Below are 16,070 nucleotides of genomic sequence, written 5' to 3' on the forward strand. Positions count from 1 at the left end.
TTCCACATTCTGAAGGAAAAGCAAGGCTACTGCTGCTTTTTTTTCCTATCCATACAGTTTTTTTATAATGCTTTGAATACACATGGACGATGGCCTTCTTACTATTACAGTATCTGCCATCATGAAAAAAAGCCATTTACTTTTATATAGCTCATTTTATCACAAGATTCTTAACAAAATTACAAAACAAATCTCTCTGGTTCCATGTTCATATTATTCAGCACTTTTATCTTGTAAAGAAACAACAGAAAAAGGAACACTCTACAATTTGCAGTGCATAAGGGAGCATGTGGACCATTATATACTGTTGACGCACTTGAAGTGTGCCAGACAATCAACATGTTGAACATCATCCACAAATCTTTTGAACCTGCATAGTTTGTTACCAGGTTATAGAAAGCCAACACTTACAATGTTAGCATCGGGTGCAAAGGAGAATAAACTCAGGAAAGGACAACAGCCCACTTCAGAACATCTACCCAACCATTCTTTGATCAATTCAGTGACACCAAATAACTTTATAAACACATATTTGGGATGTAGGAGAAAAGCAAAGTATCTGGCTAATATCATGAGGAGAATGTGCAAAATCCATCCACAAATCCCCAGTAAATTTAGAGATACCTGTTACCCTAATACACATATCTTTTGGACATGGATGGGCATTAACATTCTGTACTTGTTATCACAGAAAGAAAGTACAAAATCCACACACGAAGTGCCAGGGCTGGCATTTTACCCCAAATTTCTGTTGGTGTGAGGCAGCAGCACTAAGCACTGGGGCACCACTCTGTTAAATTTGGAATATGCTGTGTGCCAGACTATACAGAGTGAAATAAAAGACTAAGGGCCCAAAAAGTCATTCTAAAAATGAAAACACCTAAAGCTAGTACATAGCGAAATTATAGTCATGAAATTAAGTACACTGGCTTGAGAAGGTTTTGTATTTTATTTAAATCTTCAGCATTTCAAACTGACTTATGCAACACAAGACCCATCTTCTTAACTGAAAATGTGAATGTATGAATAAATTTACCAGTAAGGTATACAGAGATGCCATGATGGTTACCACTGCTGCCTCACAACTCCAGGTGACTGGCTCCAAGTCCCTGCCTGGTTATAGTTTGTGCACAATTTGCACATGTTTCCATATGTCTTGGTTCATGCCTTTGTGCCTGATTGTTTCAGCCCAAAGTAAAACTATATTTTAAGTGGATTTGAAAATGATTACATATTTCTTACTTTTATATTAATTATCTAGAGTTATGTTTTCTTGGCCGAGCATCACAGGAAATGATAATAGTAGAAGTGAACTTTGGAAGTCTTGAATTTCATTTTGCTTCAAATAAAAATCATGGAGATACTATTAATATCAGTGGAACTTCTGCCTTCTCCTTACATTCTGCTCACGCCAGGGTGTATTTCCACCTAATCATCTCTATAAGTGTAGAGATGACCCTCACTCTTTTGTGGGGATCATTTCCTTTTAAGTCACTTTCAAACAAACTACTCTAGCCTCGCCGGGATTAGCACTTTGCAGCTTGATCAAGCCGTCTGTGTTTTGTGCTGCTATTGACAGAACCCATCCCCCCCACCTCCCCAGCCTTCGCTCTATCTCTCTCTCTCTCTCTCTCTCTGTGCCCATTGGCTCCAATTCGTGAAGACTCAAGGCCCACTGAAACCAGTGTACAGAGAAAAGGGAGAGGAAAAAAAGACAAAAAGGGGCCATTGATTTGGAGCTTTTGACATGCTAATTTGCCTGGTGGCTATCTCAGCATTGCTTCAAAGGAGTGCCGCTTTCAAGGTGGGAATGTGGGTTTTTCAGATGCAGAGCACACTGATTTATCAACTAGGCACACCAAAGCTATCCAAAGGCTGAAAATCTGAAAAGTGAATATTTTCTGCCAGAACTGTTTTCATGTGGATCCACTATAAAACAGACTTCAGTGACTAGACATAAAATTCAATTATTATCCTCAATTTGTAATTGTGTCCATTTTGCAAATATCCTGACAATGGTGAATGCTTTTCAAGGTGCTACAAAAAAAAAAAAAACAATGATTTATTCATTGCTTGATTGATTGATTTATTGGCAACTTAATGGACAAGTCTCATTCAACAGAAATCACCTGAAACTGAAGCATCTGAGTTACTGTCTATAAAATAATACAGTCTATTGTCTGAAAATTGATTGTGGGCATCAAAGTGAAATCCAGCAAATCCTTCACCTTAATAAAAGAGCTGTGCTCATTTGACAAAAAATCAAAAATGCAGAATGGGCAAATCATTAAATATCAGAAGCAACAGGGAAACACACACAAAGAATGGCACTAAAGAGGTAAATTTATTTCAGTGATTAATATAAAGACGGCTTATGGCTTAAGGCTATCTTTTGTCTATGATTGTTGGGAATTTCACAAATAGTAATACTCCTTAAGGACAGAGACTTCAAATAATTAGCCTTCTGAACTTTCTGTTATAAGATTTACAATTGAAAATGTTGGTCCTAATCTCATTAGCAACAGTGTTGAAGAAGATAAAACTACAAGATAATGTAAAGAAATTATTAAATTTGGATTATTTTATTAATCCTTTATAAAAATGAATACATTAATATAAAAAACAGGAAATCAGTATTAACTATTTTTTAGGTAATACCTTGATAATATTGTACTTTCTTCTGTAACATTATGTAATTAACAGGAAAAGTGCAAGGATATTTTATGGATCCTTCTAACCTTCTAACATTTTGTAATATAACAAAGAAATTCAAGTATGCTATCTCAGAGTACTTAGTTTCCAAGACTTCATTCCTTTCTGTTTGGGATTTCCAGATTTTCCAGTGCTTTCTGCCAGTATTTTGTATTCCGTTCACACTCAAAGCACATTTTGTCGTTTATGACAAGCTTTGACGAGTGCTTGATGTAGCTTGTGCTTCATATGAGGTGTAAGTCAAACAACTAATAATTCTAAACTAAATGAACAGGCCCATAGCTCAGGAGAACAGTATACCATTGAACTGTATCATCAGTTCACACTTGGCATTGTCAGAATTTGTTCACATTAAATTGCACTAAAGTTTTTTTTTTTTTTTTTTTTTTTAATCCCAGCCTTGTTTCCAAAGATAATATGATTGGGGACCAACTACTGAAAATGGGAATAGTATGTGGCTGATTTCATTAGACAAATACAAATTATATGCATTTGTTCTTCTTGAAACAAGGGCAGTATACTGACACACTGCTTTGCACTACCAGTTCCAGGAGACTGGACTAAAATCACACCATGGGTTTTTCTCCAAGTGTTCCAACTATATTCTAAAATTAGATTAACTACCATCCCAGTTTGGTCTTTTAGGAGTGCAGTGGGCTTTGCAGTGGACTAGGGCATCACCCAGGGTCAGTGCCTGTCTTGCATTCAATGCTAGCTGCATATTAAAAACCAGATACATATATATCTCACTATATTTATTTATTTATTTATTTATTGTATGACAATAATATAGGATTACACGTTTTAGTTCTTTATCACAATTCCACACACCAGACTGTTGTATCTGACTTGACTTGAATTTTGTACATCCATTGTAACCAGAAATATCAAAGTATCTTTTTGATTTTCCTGATACTATGTAAAGTAACCCTATAAAGCAGTAGATAGCTTCTAATCAGAAAGAATGCACGTCAGCAAACATAATAAACAAGATGTGGAAGGTTACCTGAAATAACTTTTGTGCATGGCCACAAGCACAAATGAATGAGTGCTGATAAGTTAGACCATCATTAACAGGAAATCCTGTGACACTATTGTGTCGTGCAATAACTTTCTATTAGCTGTAATAACCGTTTGTCTGTTGTTATAATTATTGTCAAGCGTACCATTTGCCTTCTGTGGGGGCCAGTAATTAACAGGCGAGCTGGTGTGGGGTTTCATCTAAGACTGACGTACAAACCACAAAGACAAATAGGATTAGATGGGTCATTTAAATAAACAGACAATGAGTGAGGAGACAGCTGCCACGTAGCCCACTTGTTTTCTGGCACCTGAAACTCTACAGGGAAGGAAGTACACCTAGCTGTGGAAATGCCAATGTCTGCAGTTTCTTCTGGGATGTCTTAGACCCATAACACTTTAACAAACACTTTATACAGATCAGTGTTGTCACAATAGCATGTGTGGGGATTGGGATATGCATACTTAAGAAAAAAATCTGAGTGATCCACCAAAATGCAACATGACAGACATTAGGCAAGACTCTTTGGGGGTCCACGAAGTATAGCAAATGGGATGCTGCCAGAAATATGCATCTTTTAAACAAAGCAGTTCAATCAGAGCAGAATTCATTTGCATGCAATCCAAATCAGACCCTGCATAAATAACAACCCAAGAGCGGGGAGGCGATGCTTTCCAAAAGGAAGCTCTTATCTTCTTTGTGAAAGTGGAGATGGGCGTGCTCGTTTGCATGCGGGGATACACAGCCGATGCAAATGAGGAATCTGCAAGGACTGAAGGGCAAAACTTTTCCAGACAGCTGACAATCCCTATTCAGAGCAAAAGTCTCATAAGCAGAAACGGAGGGAATCGTGAGGGGAATCAACATCTCCTGTTCCCATGGAGCATAAAAACGGGGGTTTGAATATTCATAGCGTGGCACGTTTTGGCAGAGAAGGATGATTGTTTCAATGGAACAAAAGAGAATGAACGAAAAAATAAAGATATGTATAAAGTAAAATATCATGTATATGCTTAACTTTGAATATTATATATTAGTAAGCAAGAGTCACCATTGACATTTTTAAGAAGCTGTAGCAAATGCATTTATCATCTGTATAATTAAAAGTATGCACCGCAGACATAACAAGTGGGGTAATGTCTGTATAACTGATTATCAAATAGAAAGTTACGAATAGCCTCAAAGCTTAAAGTCTGTTGCTTCATTTTGATTTAAACCATATTTCACCTAGATGTGCAAATTGAAACATTAATAAAAATACATTTTACAGTCATTTGTATTTTTATTATATAGCACCTCATACAGCAAGTATATCACAAAGCCTTTACTAATTAAACTAAACTCTTTAGACTTGCAGCCTTCTGTTTGGTATTACAACACCATTTGCAGTTTGCCTTGTAATGTAATGTACACCTTCATCTTCAGGAGTACATTCTAAAAAAGAAAACTACATATTGCACTATCAAATACAACTTTCAAACATTTATTCATTTATATATTGTGACCACCATTAAAAAGAGTCCAGTTAAAACTCACAGATCTACAGTATATGCTCCACTTCTTATACATCCCAGATCTACATGCTAAACTTCATTTTTTTGTCATATTTCCCATTAAACTTTGGAAAAAAGAAAAAAAATCTAATCACACACCAACCATAATTAAACTGTGTTCTTCTGGTAAAAATGAATTACTCCTCTCAATGATCACAGTCACACTTCAAAGCATCCAAGATAAAAGCAATCACATCGTTCAAGTGATTATTTTGTAAGGAAGCCCTTATCAAAAGGTACGAAGGAGCTCCTTCCCTGAAAAGAAATGCTGTATGAACACATTGTTTAAACAGCTCTGCGCCACACTCCAAAAAACCAACAAGCCCATTGTGCCAGAGACAAGTGCAAGTAGCCTTCAGCACATTGCTAGTGCTGATCAATCAGGAAAGGCCCAAACCCATGAACTGTTATACTAAGCAGCTGCTGAAAGACCCTCTTTTTTGCGAGACATGTTTGCAAACTGCATAGTTACTTGTAAAAACCTGACTCCTTGGACTGTGTTAAGAGAAAGTGCTTCTAGAAACATAACGTGTTTCAAATACTTAACACTATCCCACTGGAACAATGGAGTCTGCCACCTTGGACAAGTTGACACGTCTCCCAATTCTTTGCAGTCATTAACATGTCCGGCTGGAGGTGACGACTACGAAAGGAAGTGCCATTCTCCGGCTCACGGTCCCAACGACCCCAGCAGATGACCAGCGCTAGTGCCGGCTCGGAAAGCCTCGCCTCCTCTTGCAAACCCCTGTCTCTCCAGCCTGCCAAGTCTTTGTCAGGCGTTGAGATCTTAATCAATCTTCTTTCTGACCTCTTCTGACAGGAGAAAGATGGATGAGGAAGTGCCACACCTTTGACCTTCTTCTCTGTTTGTCCTGTTAGACCTCTCCTATTCGCAAACAATAGATGCGGGACCTATTCAGAGCTGTTGGAGCCTGGGCTAGGACCTTTCTCAAAAGGCTTGGCAGGCACTGGGGGCTCCCTGCTGTGCAACCATGTCACTTGCAGTGCATTGAAGGTGAACTCGTTCTTGTACACCGACACTCTATAGATGAGCCGCACATGGAAATATTAAATAAAAGAATAAAAAGTCACCGCTTTTCAAGCTGGGATAAAACAATGTTTGCTTTGAGAACATAGCACTCTATGAAAGCAGCCAAAGTTTTGATACTTGATGGAAAGAACAATGCATACAGTTGCTTTGAAAAGTTGTTTTACTTCTACAAAGGATCAACATAATGCATCAGCAATTTGTCACAGCCAACTCTGCTTTTTGGCCAACTGCAATCAAATTCTTCAGTGTAGAATTTGGCTTCATAAAACTGAAAATGTACAAATTACAGTATTATAATACAAACCATTCTCCCATGCAGTCTTTGTAGGTCAATCTTAGTACTAGGGTGTTGTACCGTGTTAGCCATTATGAATGTAGAGAAAAGCCAAGCAAAATGACACCTTTTATTGGCTAACTAAAAAGATTACAATATGCAAGCTTTCGAGGCAACTCAGGTCCCTTCTTCAGGCGAGATGTAATGTTTACATCTTGCCTGAAGAAGGGGCCTGAGTTGCCTCGAAAGCTTGCATATTGTAATCTTTTTAGTTAGCCAATAAAAGGTGTCATTTTGCTTGGCTTTTCTCTGGGTCAATCTTATTAAGTCACTTTGTTTTCAGTCACCATTTGTTACATTTTTTACAAAAAGTTATCATATCTTAGAACACCACAGTATGTCAGTTACTCATGTAATTATGCAAATACCACCTGAACAGATCTCCCGTGATCCATCCATCCATTTCCTAAACCCACCTTTTCCACAGTAGGTTTGCAGACACAGTATGGGATATTCATCCCATACCCACAACCAATCTCACACTGGGCCAATTTTGAGACACCAGTCAAACCAATCTACACATTTCTGAGAAACTGAATGGTCACTTACACGGTAATGATATGAACATGTAAACTAAGTAAGCACAAACAGCAGCTAAGACTGGAATGAGGTTCATACCCCAAATGCCTTGAGGTTCTAAAGCACCACCCTGTTAAACAAGTTAACAGATGAATAAAAGTTAAATATTCATGTTGTTAAGAAAAGTCTTGCAAAGCATTGGCATTTCCTGGGCATTATTTAAGGAGCAATTACCACTCTGTGACCTCCCATTACTAATAAGACATGTCACTTCTGCCAAAAGTATGGAATTCTCCTGTTCTCGTAGTTAAAGAACATTCCTCTCAATGTTTTTTACTTGTTCCACAATTCCATTGAAGGTGCCTCATGAAAAAGGTTAGTATTCTGATCTTTCTCTACTTACAAAAACTGTGTATAAAACTTTTTTTTTCAGATTGCTAGTATATGTATCTTATAATTTTTTAAAGTTATTTTCTTTTGAGGACATTTTTGAAAAGCTGTCCTATTTGCCATATATGCACAGGAACATATACAAGCCCACAGTGGAGTCTTTCATTTCTGAAGATGTACACAGAACTGAAAGAAGAATGATCGATGAAGCAAGTTAAAAGCCACCCTGCTGTCTGTAAAATCCAACCAGCAAGAAAGTAAAAAAGAAAGAAGTTAAACTCACTAATTTTCACCCCTGAATGACATTGCATTTACCATGTAATTAGCCTTCCAGGTTAGGGGAGCCCCCCAAAGAAGTAGAGTGGGTCTATAAATCAGAATGGCCAAAAACTGACCCCCAAGCAATACTGCCTATTTAAAAACAAAAGAGGAATGCAAGACCTCACCAAGACAAGCATCATAAAATATTTTTTCACAATAGCATTAATCGTCCAATCACACTGAAAATGTGGGCGGTGACCATTCAAAGCCAAAAGTTTTAGCAACTGTTACGACCCAGTATGCTAAATGGTGTGAACTTTTTGCATGATAAGAAAGTCCTTTTTTTCAGCTGGGGATGGAAGGGTAATATATTAGCCATCCTTTGAAAAGCAATAGCAGCTTTATGGCTGTAATGAAAATTTCTTCAGCAGTAAATGCCATACTGTTCGCTTCATTACCAACTTTCATTTGATCCTACTATTTTTTAAAATTCTGACATTATAAGAAAAATAGAGCTTAAACATGTTAAATTATACTTATTTCCTAGAGGGTGCTGATGTCATTAATATATATTTTTTTGGAGTGGCAAATCTTAAAAATGCCAACCAAATACAAATACGATAAAGCATCTAATTACTGGAGGTTACCAGATGTTATAGGATAAAGCATACATAAAGCCAGTAACTGAAAACAACTGAAAACACAGATGGCTCAGCCCTTGGTAGCAGAATATCATTTTAATCTTACCTGTGTTAAACCCATCATCTCTATAAGCTTAATTTCATGGAAATTCTATTCGGGCTCTAACTTTATACATCCCAGACCCTTTGCGTTGCATATATTTTATACTCTTGAAATCCATCATAATATGAAACAAGCTATTGGTGGCACCAACTGTTGGCTACAATTTAGCATTTGTACTGTCAGGATCAGACAGGCTTTGTATAAGCCACCTGGAGCTTTTGGAATTGTTTATTGCACTTCTCTATCTCATTTCTTTATCCCAGAGGAGCCACTAACAATTTGGCTTCAGTCTTTTTAGCCTCATTCTGGATTCAATTAATCACAACCTTCAACAAAATCAAAAATAAATAAGCTGTTAATAAAATGTAACCTTACCCTGGCACTCTCCATTGCGTTCCTCGTAGCCAGGATTGCACAAACAATTTCCGATAGGCACTAGCCATTCGCCATCTGCACCACAGTACATCTTTGGCACATCTTTTTCCTCTGAGTTGTTAACACAGGAGCCACGCACTTCCACCAAAGAGGAGGTGTCAGCTCCAGTGATGGTGTCAGGGAATTGAGCCAAGTTTCGGACAGTCAGAGGGCACTTCTTGTAAAACACCCGAACAGAGACCAAGGCTATGCAAGCTCCCACATCTTGAAAGGCCAAATAAAAACCCTTCCTGGTCAGCGGTCCTACATCTCGCACTTCAGTGTTCAACTTCATGATCCTGTCTCCAATATCCACCTGGGTGAAGCTCTCATCTGCAGCAATGGTGTCAATCTTTCCAAATTGGTTCTCCCGGATGTAACGTTCTTTGTCATTATTGGACTCATAATAATAAAGGTTAAAGGTCTCCTTGCAGGTTCCCATGACACCGGGCAAACTGTTACAGTCTCGAAGTGTAAACTTTATTTCAATATACACTCTCTGTGCCCCACCTCGGGGTATCCAGTCAGTTCGAAGCCAGTTATTCTGATTGGGTTCCATCACATTGCACACTTGGTACGTTCGAATGGGTGTGTTTTTCTCATCCATGATGCTTACTTCTTCCCACTGAAACCAATGAACAAAAACATAACAGTTATGAAAGCTGCTCATCTTGATGACATTAACATGCTAGAAAACAGAAAGAGGATTTAGAGTAAAAGTGCCAAATGATTACAAAGTGTTCCTCACTTAAACCAATTTTATTGCTGCCCTAAGACATTCTGGCAGCTGTATTCACTTAGATGCTGTTGCATTTAATACATTCAAACCTCTAACCTGTGGTCTACCTCAGATGATGGATCGAATCACTTATATATTCTGAGATAGCTAACACCACAAAGTTTGGCCTTCAAGAAGATGGTGCTGTGGTGATTGCTTAGTGATACTAGGGAATATAAAAATCAATACTCAACATGCCAAGCTATATTTCAGGAAGCTTAAACAGCAGAGTCTCATTAATCAGCCCAGAACAACAGCTTGTTTTCAGAAAATAACTTAAAGGCTCCCTTGAATATTTACAACAGCATCATGCCATCAATCCTAACAGGATACGCCACAGTCTAGCAGGTACTTTAATGTACCGCAAAGACAATGCAATGGCATTTTTCTAAATTTTTAACCAGGAAGAGCGAGTGACCAACTGTATCAGACTATATGGCCTGATTATCTCATTTCAGCCACCTAAATTAAAAGAATTCAGCTTCCAAAGTAAAATAAGTCACGATTGTGGGTACAACTGGCTGGCGCACTTGAAATTTGTTCATGCCAGCATACTTGTACAAATATTTAAATGCAATGCATTTCAATGAAACTAGCTACACCTACCCAACATCCTACAAGAAAGACATTCATGAGCTGTAAATTAAGCTGATAACTTGACTTTACACATTAGCAATGTAACAGTTTATTCTTCGGAACCACTGATTAGATCATTAACACACTTATAAAAATTTTATAGTGATTTCATTGAGGAAAAAGTAGGGAATGGGAGAAACAAATTCATTCATTACTCAATAAATAAAAGGCCCAGTCTAAATCAACAGCCTTTTGTCACTGCACCCCTGATAGGAGCATGCTATTTAACAAGTTAAAGCTGTACCTTTCCCAATTGTCATCAAATAAGGGCAACTGCTTGCAATCAACCCTAAATGTTGGCCGTCCATACTGTCAAAGATCCGTCAATCAATTCAGAAACAGATAAAGGAGCTCAGGAGATGGTCGAGTGTGCACAGACAGAACACAAACTGGAACTACGGCCAAGTTCATGAAGGCATAACAAAAGACACAGACAAAGCTTTGTTTTCAGCTTTGCTATTAATTCAACCACTGTACAAAATGCTGAATGCATAAAAAAGGATTATATCTTTTCCCACTTTATTTTTTTTTTATCTGTAATGCCTTTTCTAAAATTGTTAATGTGTTCAAAATGCAGAGGACACTTAAATGGAAAGAAAATGACTTTTACTATTCACTGTTCTAAACTACCAGCTTACAAGCCCCATACAAAGAAACAATATCTACTGTATAAGTTGCTTCTTCCAATTAGATTACTTTTTGAAATAGTAAACAGAAACCTTAAAGATGTATTTTCATTAAACAGTGTATTAAATTCTGTTTCAGTATTCCATAGAGTTCCACATAATGTGGGCATATAGACGTTACATCTTTGGGAAGCATTTTAGAACACCCATATACTGTAAACCTTGTGTCTCTCTGTTAGAAGCCGAGTGCAATTTGACAATATCTTTACAATACCTACATAATTAGATATTACTTATAAATCAAGGTAATAATATTTAATTCTTCATGTTTTCAGCAACGCTACAAAATAATTATCTTACTAAGATTCTTTATGGACTCTGAGCTGATACAAAATGAAATCTCCATAGGATTGGACCAAAGGCTTAAAAAGTGCTGCCATACAGGTACACCATTAAGGGATGTGTGCAGGCCAGAAATTTACAATAAGAATATATTTCCAAATTTAAAAAAAAAACAGCAAACTCTCTTTGCAGATACTAATGCTAGCAAAAAAAAAGTTTCATTATGTATGTGGTTGTATTTACAGTTGCATTGTAATGAATCAAAGTTTTGATTTTAAATGGTGTCTAATGATTTCTGGTAAGAGTTGAAATATGTCAATCTCTACACATGAAAAACACTCTCCTTACATATACATACACATATACATATAATGTATGTGTGTGTGTGTGTGTGTGTGTGTGTGTGTGAGTGTGTGAGCGTGGTCATGCGTAAAAGTACATTAATTCTTTTAACAAAACACAAGCCCACTTGGATTGCAAACTGGTAAAATGTATGTCGGTAGGTCATTATAATATACTCAAATGTAATTCTTTACGACCTGACCACAAATTGCAGGGCTGACAAATGATATACATTTCAGTTACTTAACGACTGTTTTCCATTTGCTTCCGGTATTTTCAAGGCATTTTTAACTACTAATTACACCTTAAATATTAACGCAGCGAACAACGACTGTCTTCAATCAGCACACACCTCGGAGCGCCTCTCTTTTAGACGCATTTCCTGGGAATCCAAGAGCGGAACAGTCGTACTATGTTGCTTATCGCGTCTTTTGTGGATATACTAATTAGACGATCTGATAGCCGATGTTTCTCTCCGCTCCTATTTCACATTGTTATCTTAATCGCCTCTGAAAACGTCTTTCGCGATACATTTAAAGTAAATACGTGCTTTCTTAGGCATTCGCTCTTGGATCCGCGAGGAAAAAAGTGCATCGGCTGTTGCTTCTCAGATATCGCCGGAGAGCAGAAACACCGTCCATTTTAATTTTGGCAGTGTAGATGAAGTGCACAAAACATGTAACATTTACTCGTTTACTGTTCAGATACTTACCCCTCCTTCTGTGGGACTTGCTACCCATCCTAGTTCCCCTTGTACAGATCTGGAGTCCAGTAACGTAACTGCCAAAACAGACAAAAACAGGCAAAATTAGTGAGACAACATCACTTTGATGCAGGAATATTTCGCGTCTTATTTGTACTACACAATGACATAAATGGCCCAGCTTTAAAAATATCCGTATGGTTTTATCTTTCACTGAAAAGCTTTACTGTTCAGATGTTGATTGTTAAACTTAAAAGTATTCTTTCCCGTTTCCTTATTTTACTTACGTTTTTAAAAAGCAAATCCACATCACTAAAGACTACTATCTTCTATTATGGTTGTTCCTGTTCATCAGGGTTCTAAATATGGTCAAATCCAGGAATTGCCCCATCTTATGAACAGACTTGTGGTCATCCGCAAGGGTCTGTTTCTGCGTTGATGTGGCTAAGTGTATCTGTGTTTGCGCTGGCGAGCTGAAAGACACTCGAATTACTGATGGGGTGTTTAATCGTGCATTTAATGACTTTACGAAACTGATGTACTACTATAATTTTAATGCGGTTTGGTAAAACAGTTTTTAACACTTTAAACTCATGATGTTAAAAAAGCTGTAACAGTAACAGCCAAGATAAGGAACCGTCTATTTAAAAGTTTAATGGTAGGATTCACTAGTTGACTAAATCGCGTAACTGCTACTGCGAATTCTTTTTTGGTTGTGTACCAGCAGTAAAAATTGTAATCTCCCGAACTACTAAAACAACGGCGGGATCTCAGTGCTAAAAGCACAGTTTGTCTAAGAGTCCATAACCCGATATTATGCGAAAATCATAGGTCACTGGCGCTGATGAACATTAATCGCCTCTGTATTGCAGGATACAGAAGATAATACCATTATACTATTAATTTAAACAAAAAAAAAAATTAATGTCTATTTTTTTGAATCAGGCCAATATTAACAGGCCATCACCCGCCACTTACATGAGCCGACAGTCTGCTGTGCCAACATTTTAATGATTTCTGAAAATGTATATAATTGTGAAAAACATAAATAAGCAAAATATAGTGTCCCTCAAATAAATATTTGTGATTGACACGGTTTTCTGACTCATTAATGAATTATTAAGAGCAAAACTAGTTCCTGAACTTTTGCATTGATTAATTTAACGCATTGCTGTTAAATCATATTGCACTCACCTGACAAAAGCGGTCCGATACTTTGCATATGACAGTATTAATTTATTATAACCCTGTTTTTAAACATACGGAAGGATTTCATAATAAATTTCGCATATTCCATGTGTGCTGCTTTAGTTGCTCGTTAACTGGTAGCGTCTGTAATTGAACAAAAATATTAATTTGACTTCACTCTAATGAATCCAGTAGTCAAAGCCGACCACTAATTACTGTGGCGTATTAATATAAATTAGGCTGCACTATTTATGTCGGTAAAACTAATAAAACACATAAAACGGAGATCTGCTTTGTCACCTGGGAAAGTTGCTCTGACCCATTGCGCACTCACTAGGCATAAAACAGCAATACATTTTTCTTGAGTCTTATCTTTAGGTGTGACATAATGATCTCAAATCATTTTGAATAAAAATATACGCGAATTATTAGTGGGCACAAACAAAAAATAATAGGAAAATACTGGAAGTTTTGGTCAGCATCGCATATATCCGTGCTTTTCGGCGTGATCTTGCTTCTGTTTTTGCTTGGTAAACTGCACGTCTTTCTGGACGAAATGCACCTGAATTGAAATGTTTAGGCAATGCTAAACCTTGTCACAGTTAATAGAAATATGCGTCGTTTTGTGCTTATGGACGTTTTTTTTAAACATCCGCCGAATACAGGCAAAGGACAGGTGGAGTACGGGCTTCTCCGCAAGTTCCGCGAAGCGTTAGTCACCAGATGTATATATGTCTTGCCGGTAGTGCCCAAGCGCGAAGCCTCCGATGGAGAAGTCATGACTATATCAAGGATTTTTTCTCACTAATTTTGAGATACCACTAGTTTGCCATGTAAAGGCGAAGAGCCAAGCGTCGTAAAATATTTCCCTTGTGAACTTTTCAGCACTCCGTCCTCCGATATTCTTCGGGAAGTCTCTGTTTTCTTTAGCCATATCTTTAAGACTAAATAAAATTGGTCACATGCTGTAACAACTACATCAAGGAACCTTAATCCATTTTTGCACCGACTTCCCAGAATTAATATTACAGTGTTGGTTTCCCTTTTACTGAGAGATCTGCGCGTACGTCCGGGGGCTGAAGTCAGCAAACTCCTTAATTCAAGCTTCTTACCTTCGTTAGACGGATAAATCCGCGCTGTAGAAGTCAAAGTGACAATTCCAAAGAGAACAGACGCTGTATAGTATAAAATCCAAGCCATTATTTTGGTTCCGTGGGTCCGTGTTGCTCCTGCTTGCGTTGCTTTTGATATACAGCTCCAGCTCCGTCTTTCCCAATGGAATAAGTGATTGAGGCTGTAAGAGAAGGCAGGCAGCAAGACATTGCCAAGGGGCGTTTCTTAGACCAATGACGTAGTTATCGACAAAAAGCCAAAATAATCATTAACAACCCCCTCCCCTGATCCAGCAACCCTCGGCTACCACCAATTGTCTAGCTCCTCGATCGGGCGCAATAAACATTACCAAACCGATGTATTTCAGATACGTTATCATCATTAAGCTGCATCTACGAAAGACTGCAAAGCCATCTAATGACGGTTAATTTATGGCTTTTCGGTCTGAATTAAAACCAATTTTTGTACGCACATGCCAGTTAGAGTTGGACCTGTAAAAGATGAAAAAAATTCAGGTAGTTTCGAATGCTTGAACTTCGGGTTTTCTTTGCACCAGTTCCCAAATATATTTATAGGACCCTAATTTGAATATCTGGATTCAGAAAAAGAATGGATACCGGGATGCATACACCAAAACATATATATATATATATATATATATATATATATATATATATATATATATATATATATATATATATATATATATATATATATATACGTATACATGTCTTGATCTATGTATAGCTTCATTTAATCCATTAATAATTGATCGTGTATGTTTATTATATAGCTAATCTCACGCACCATACAGTATATGTCCACGATTAATGAAATATTCAACACGATTTCCTATCACACGCACTAATGTGTGCCCTTGTTTTATGACATGTACATATACATTTGCTGAAGCAATAAGCTGAACGCGGGCTTGACATGAACTGAACACACTGTTGCGGGACATCTCATTTAAGTTTGGTCCCGAGGAAGACAGCATCAAAAATATGCCAGACGCGTATTCTTTACCCACTGTGCTGCACAATTTAAAACATGTATAAACTCAGCCGTAGTCCTAAATCTCAAACGCCTGTGGCATCAGATACGCTGCAGTTAAGTGAGACTGTTTAGTCTATGCTATATTATACTTTATAACCCGCAATATGAGGAATGCAGTTTAGAGCTTTTTAAAATTTGCAAAATGTGAGTTTTGAATGCACATTACTCAGAATGATCAAGGCTACAGACTTTAAACGAGTATAATAACTAGAACAACTGAGTGAGTTTAGGGAGAAGATGCCAACGATTTTGCTTTAAAGACTTGGAATATAGTGTTACTCTTTTAT

At 37.4% G+C, this 16,070-nt stretch overlaps 1 protein-coding gene across 2 annotated transcripts in view; it reads right to left on the bottom strand.

The window, feature by feature from the left end:
* Positions 1–14,909, bottom strand: part of epha4l (eph receptor A4, like) — a 106,571-nt gene extending 91,662 nt beyond the window's left edge. For both annotated transcript variants that reach the window (XR_007934275.1, XM_028794400.2), the window contains exons 1-3: positions 14,727–14,909; positions 12,436–12,503; positions 8,961–9,624 (exon numbers count right to left, since the gene is read on the bottom strand). Coding sequence is in view for 1 of the 2 variants with exons in the window: in XM_028794400.2 (XP_028650233.1) it covers positions 8,961–9,624; positions 12,436–12,503; positions 14,727–14,814 (820 nt within the window). In the remaining variant the exon portion in view is untranslated. The remainder of the gene's footprint in view (positions 1–8,960; positions 9,625–12,435; positions 12,504–14,726) is intronic.
* Between the last annotated feature and the right edge of the window lie 1,161 nt (positions 14,910–16,070).

Source organism: Erpetoichthys calabaricus, chromosome 2 (genome assembly GCF_900747795.2).
Source record: "Erpetoichthys calabaricus chromosome 2, fErpCal1.3, whole genome shotgun sequence".
In the NCBI taxonomy this organism is placed as follows: domain Eukaryota; kingdom Metazoa; phylum Chordata; class Cladistia; order Polypteriformes; family Polypteridae; genus Erpetoichthys; species Erpetoichthys calabaricus.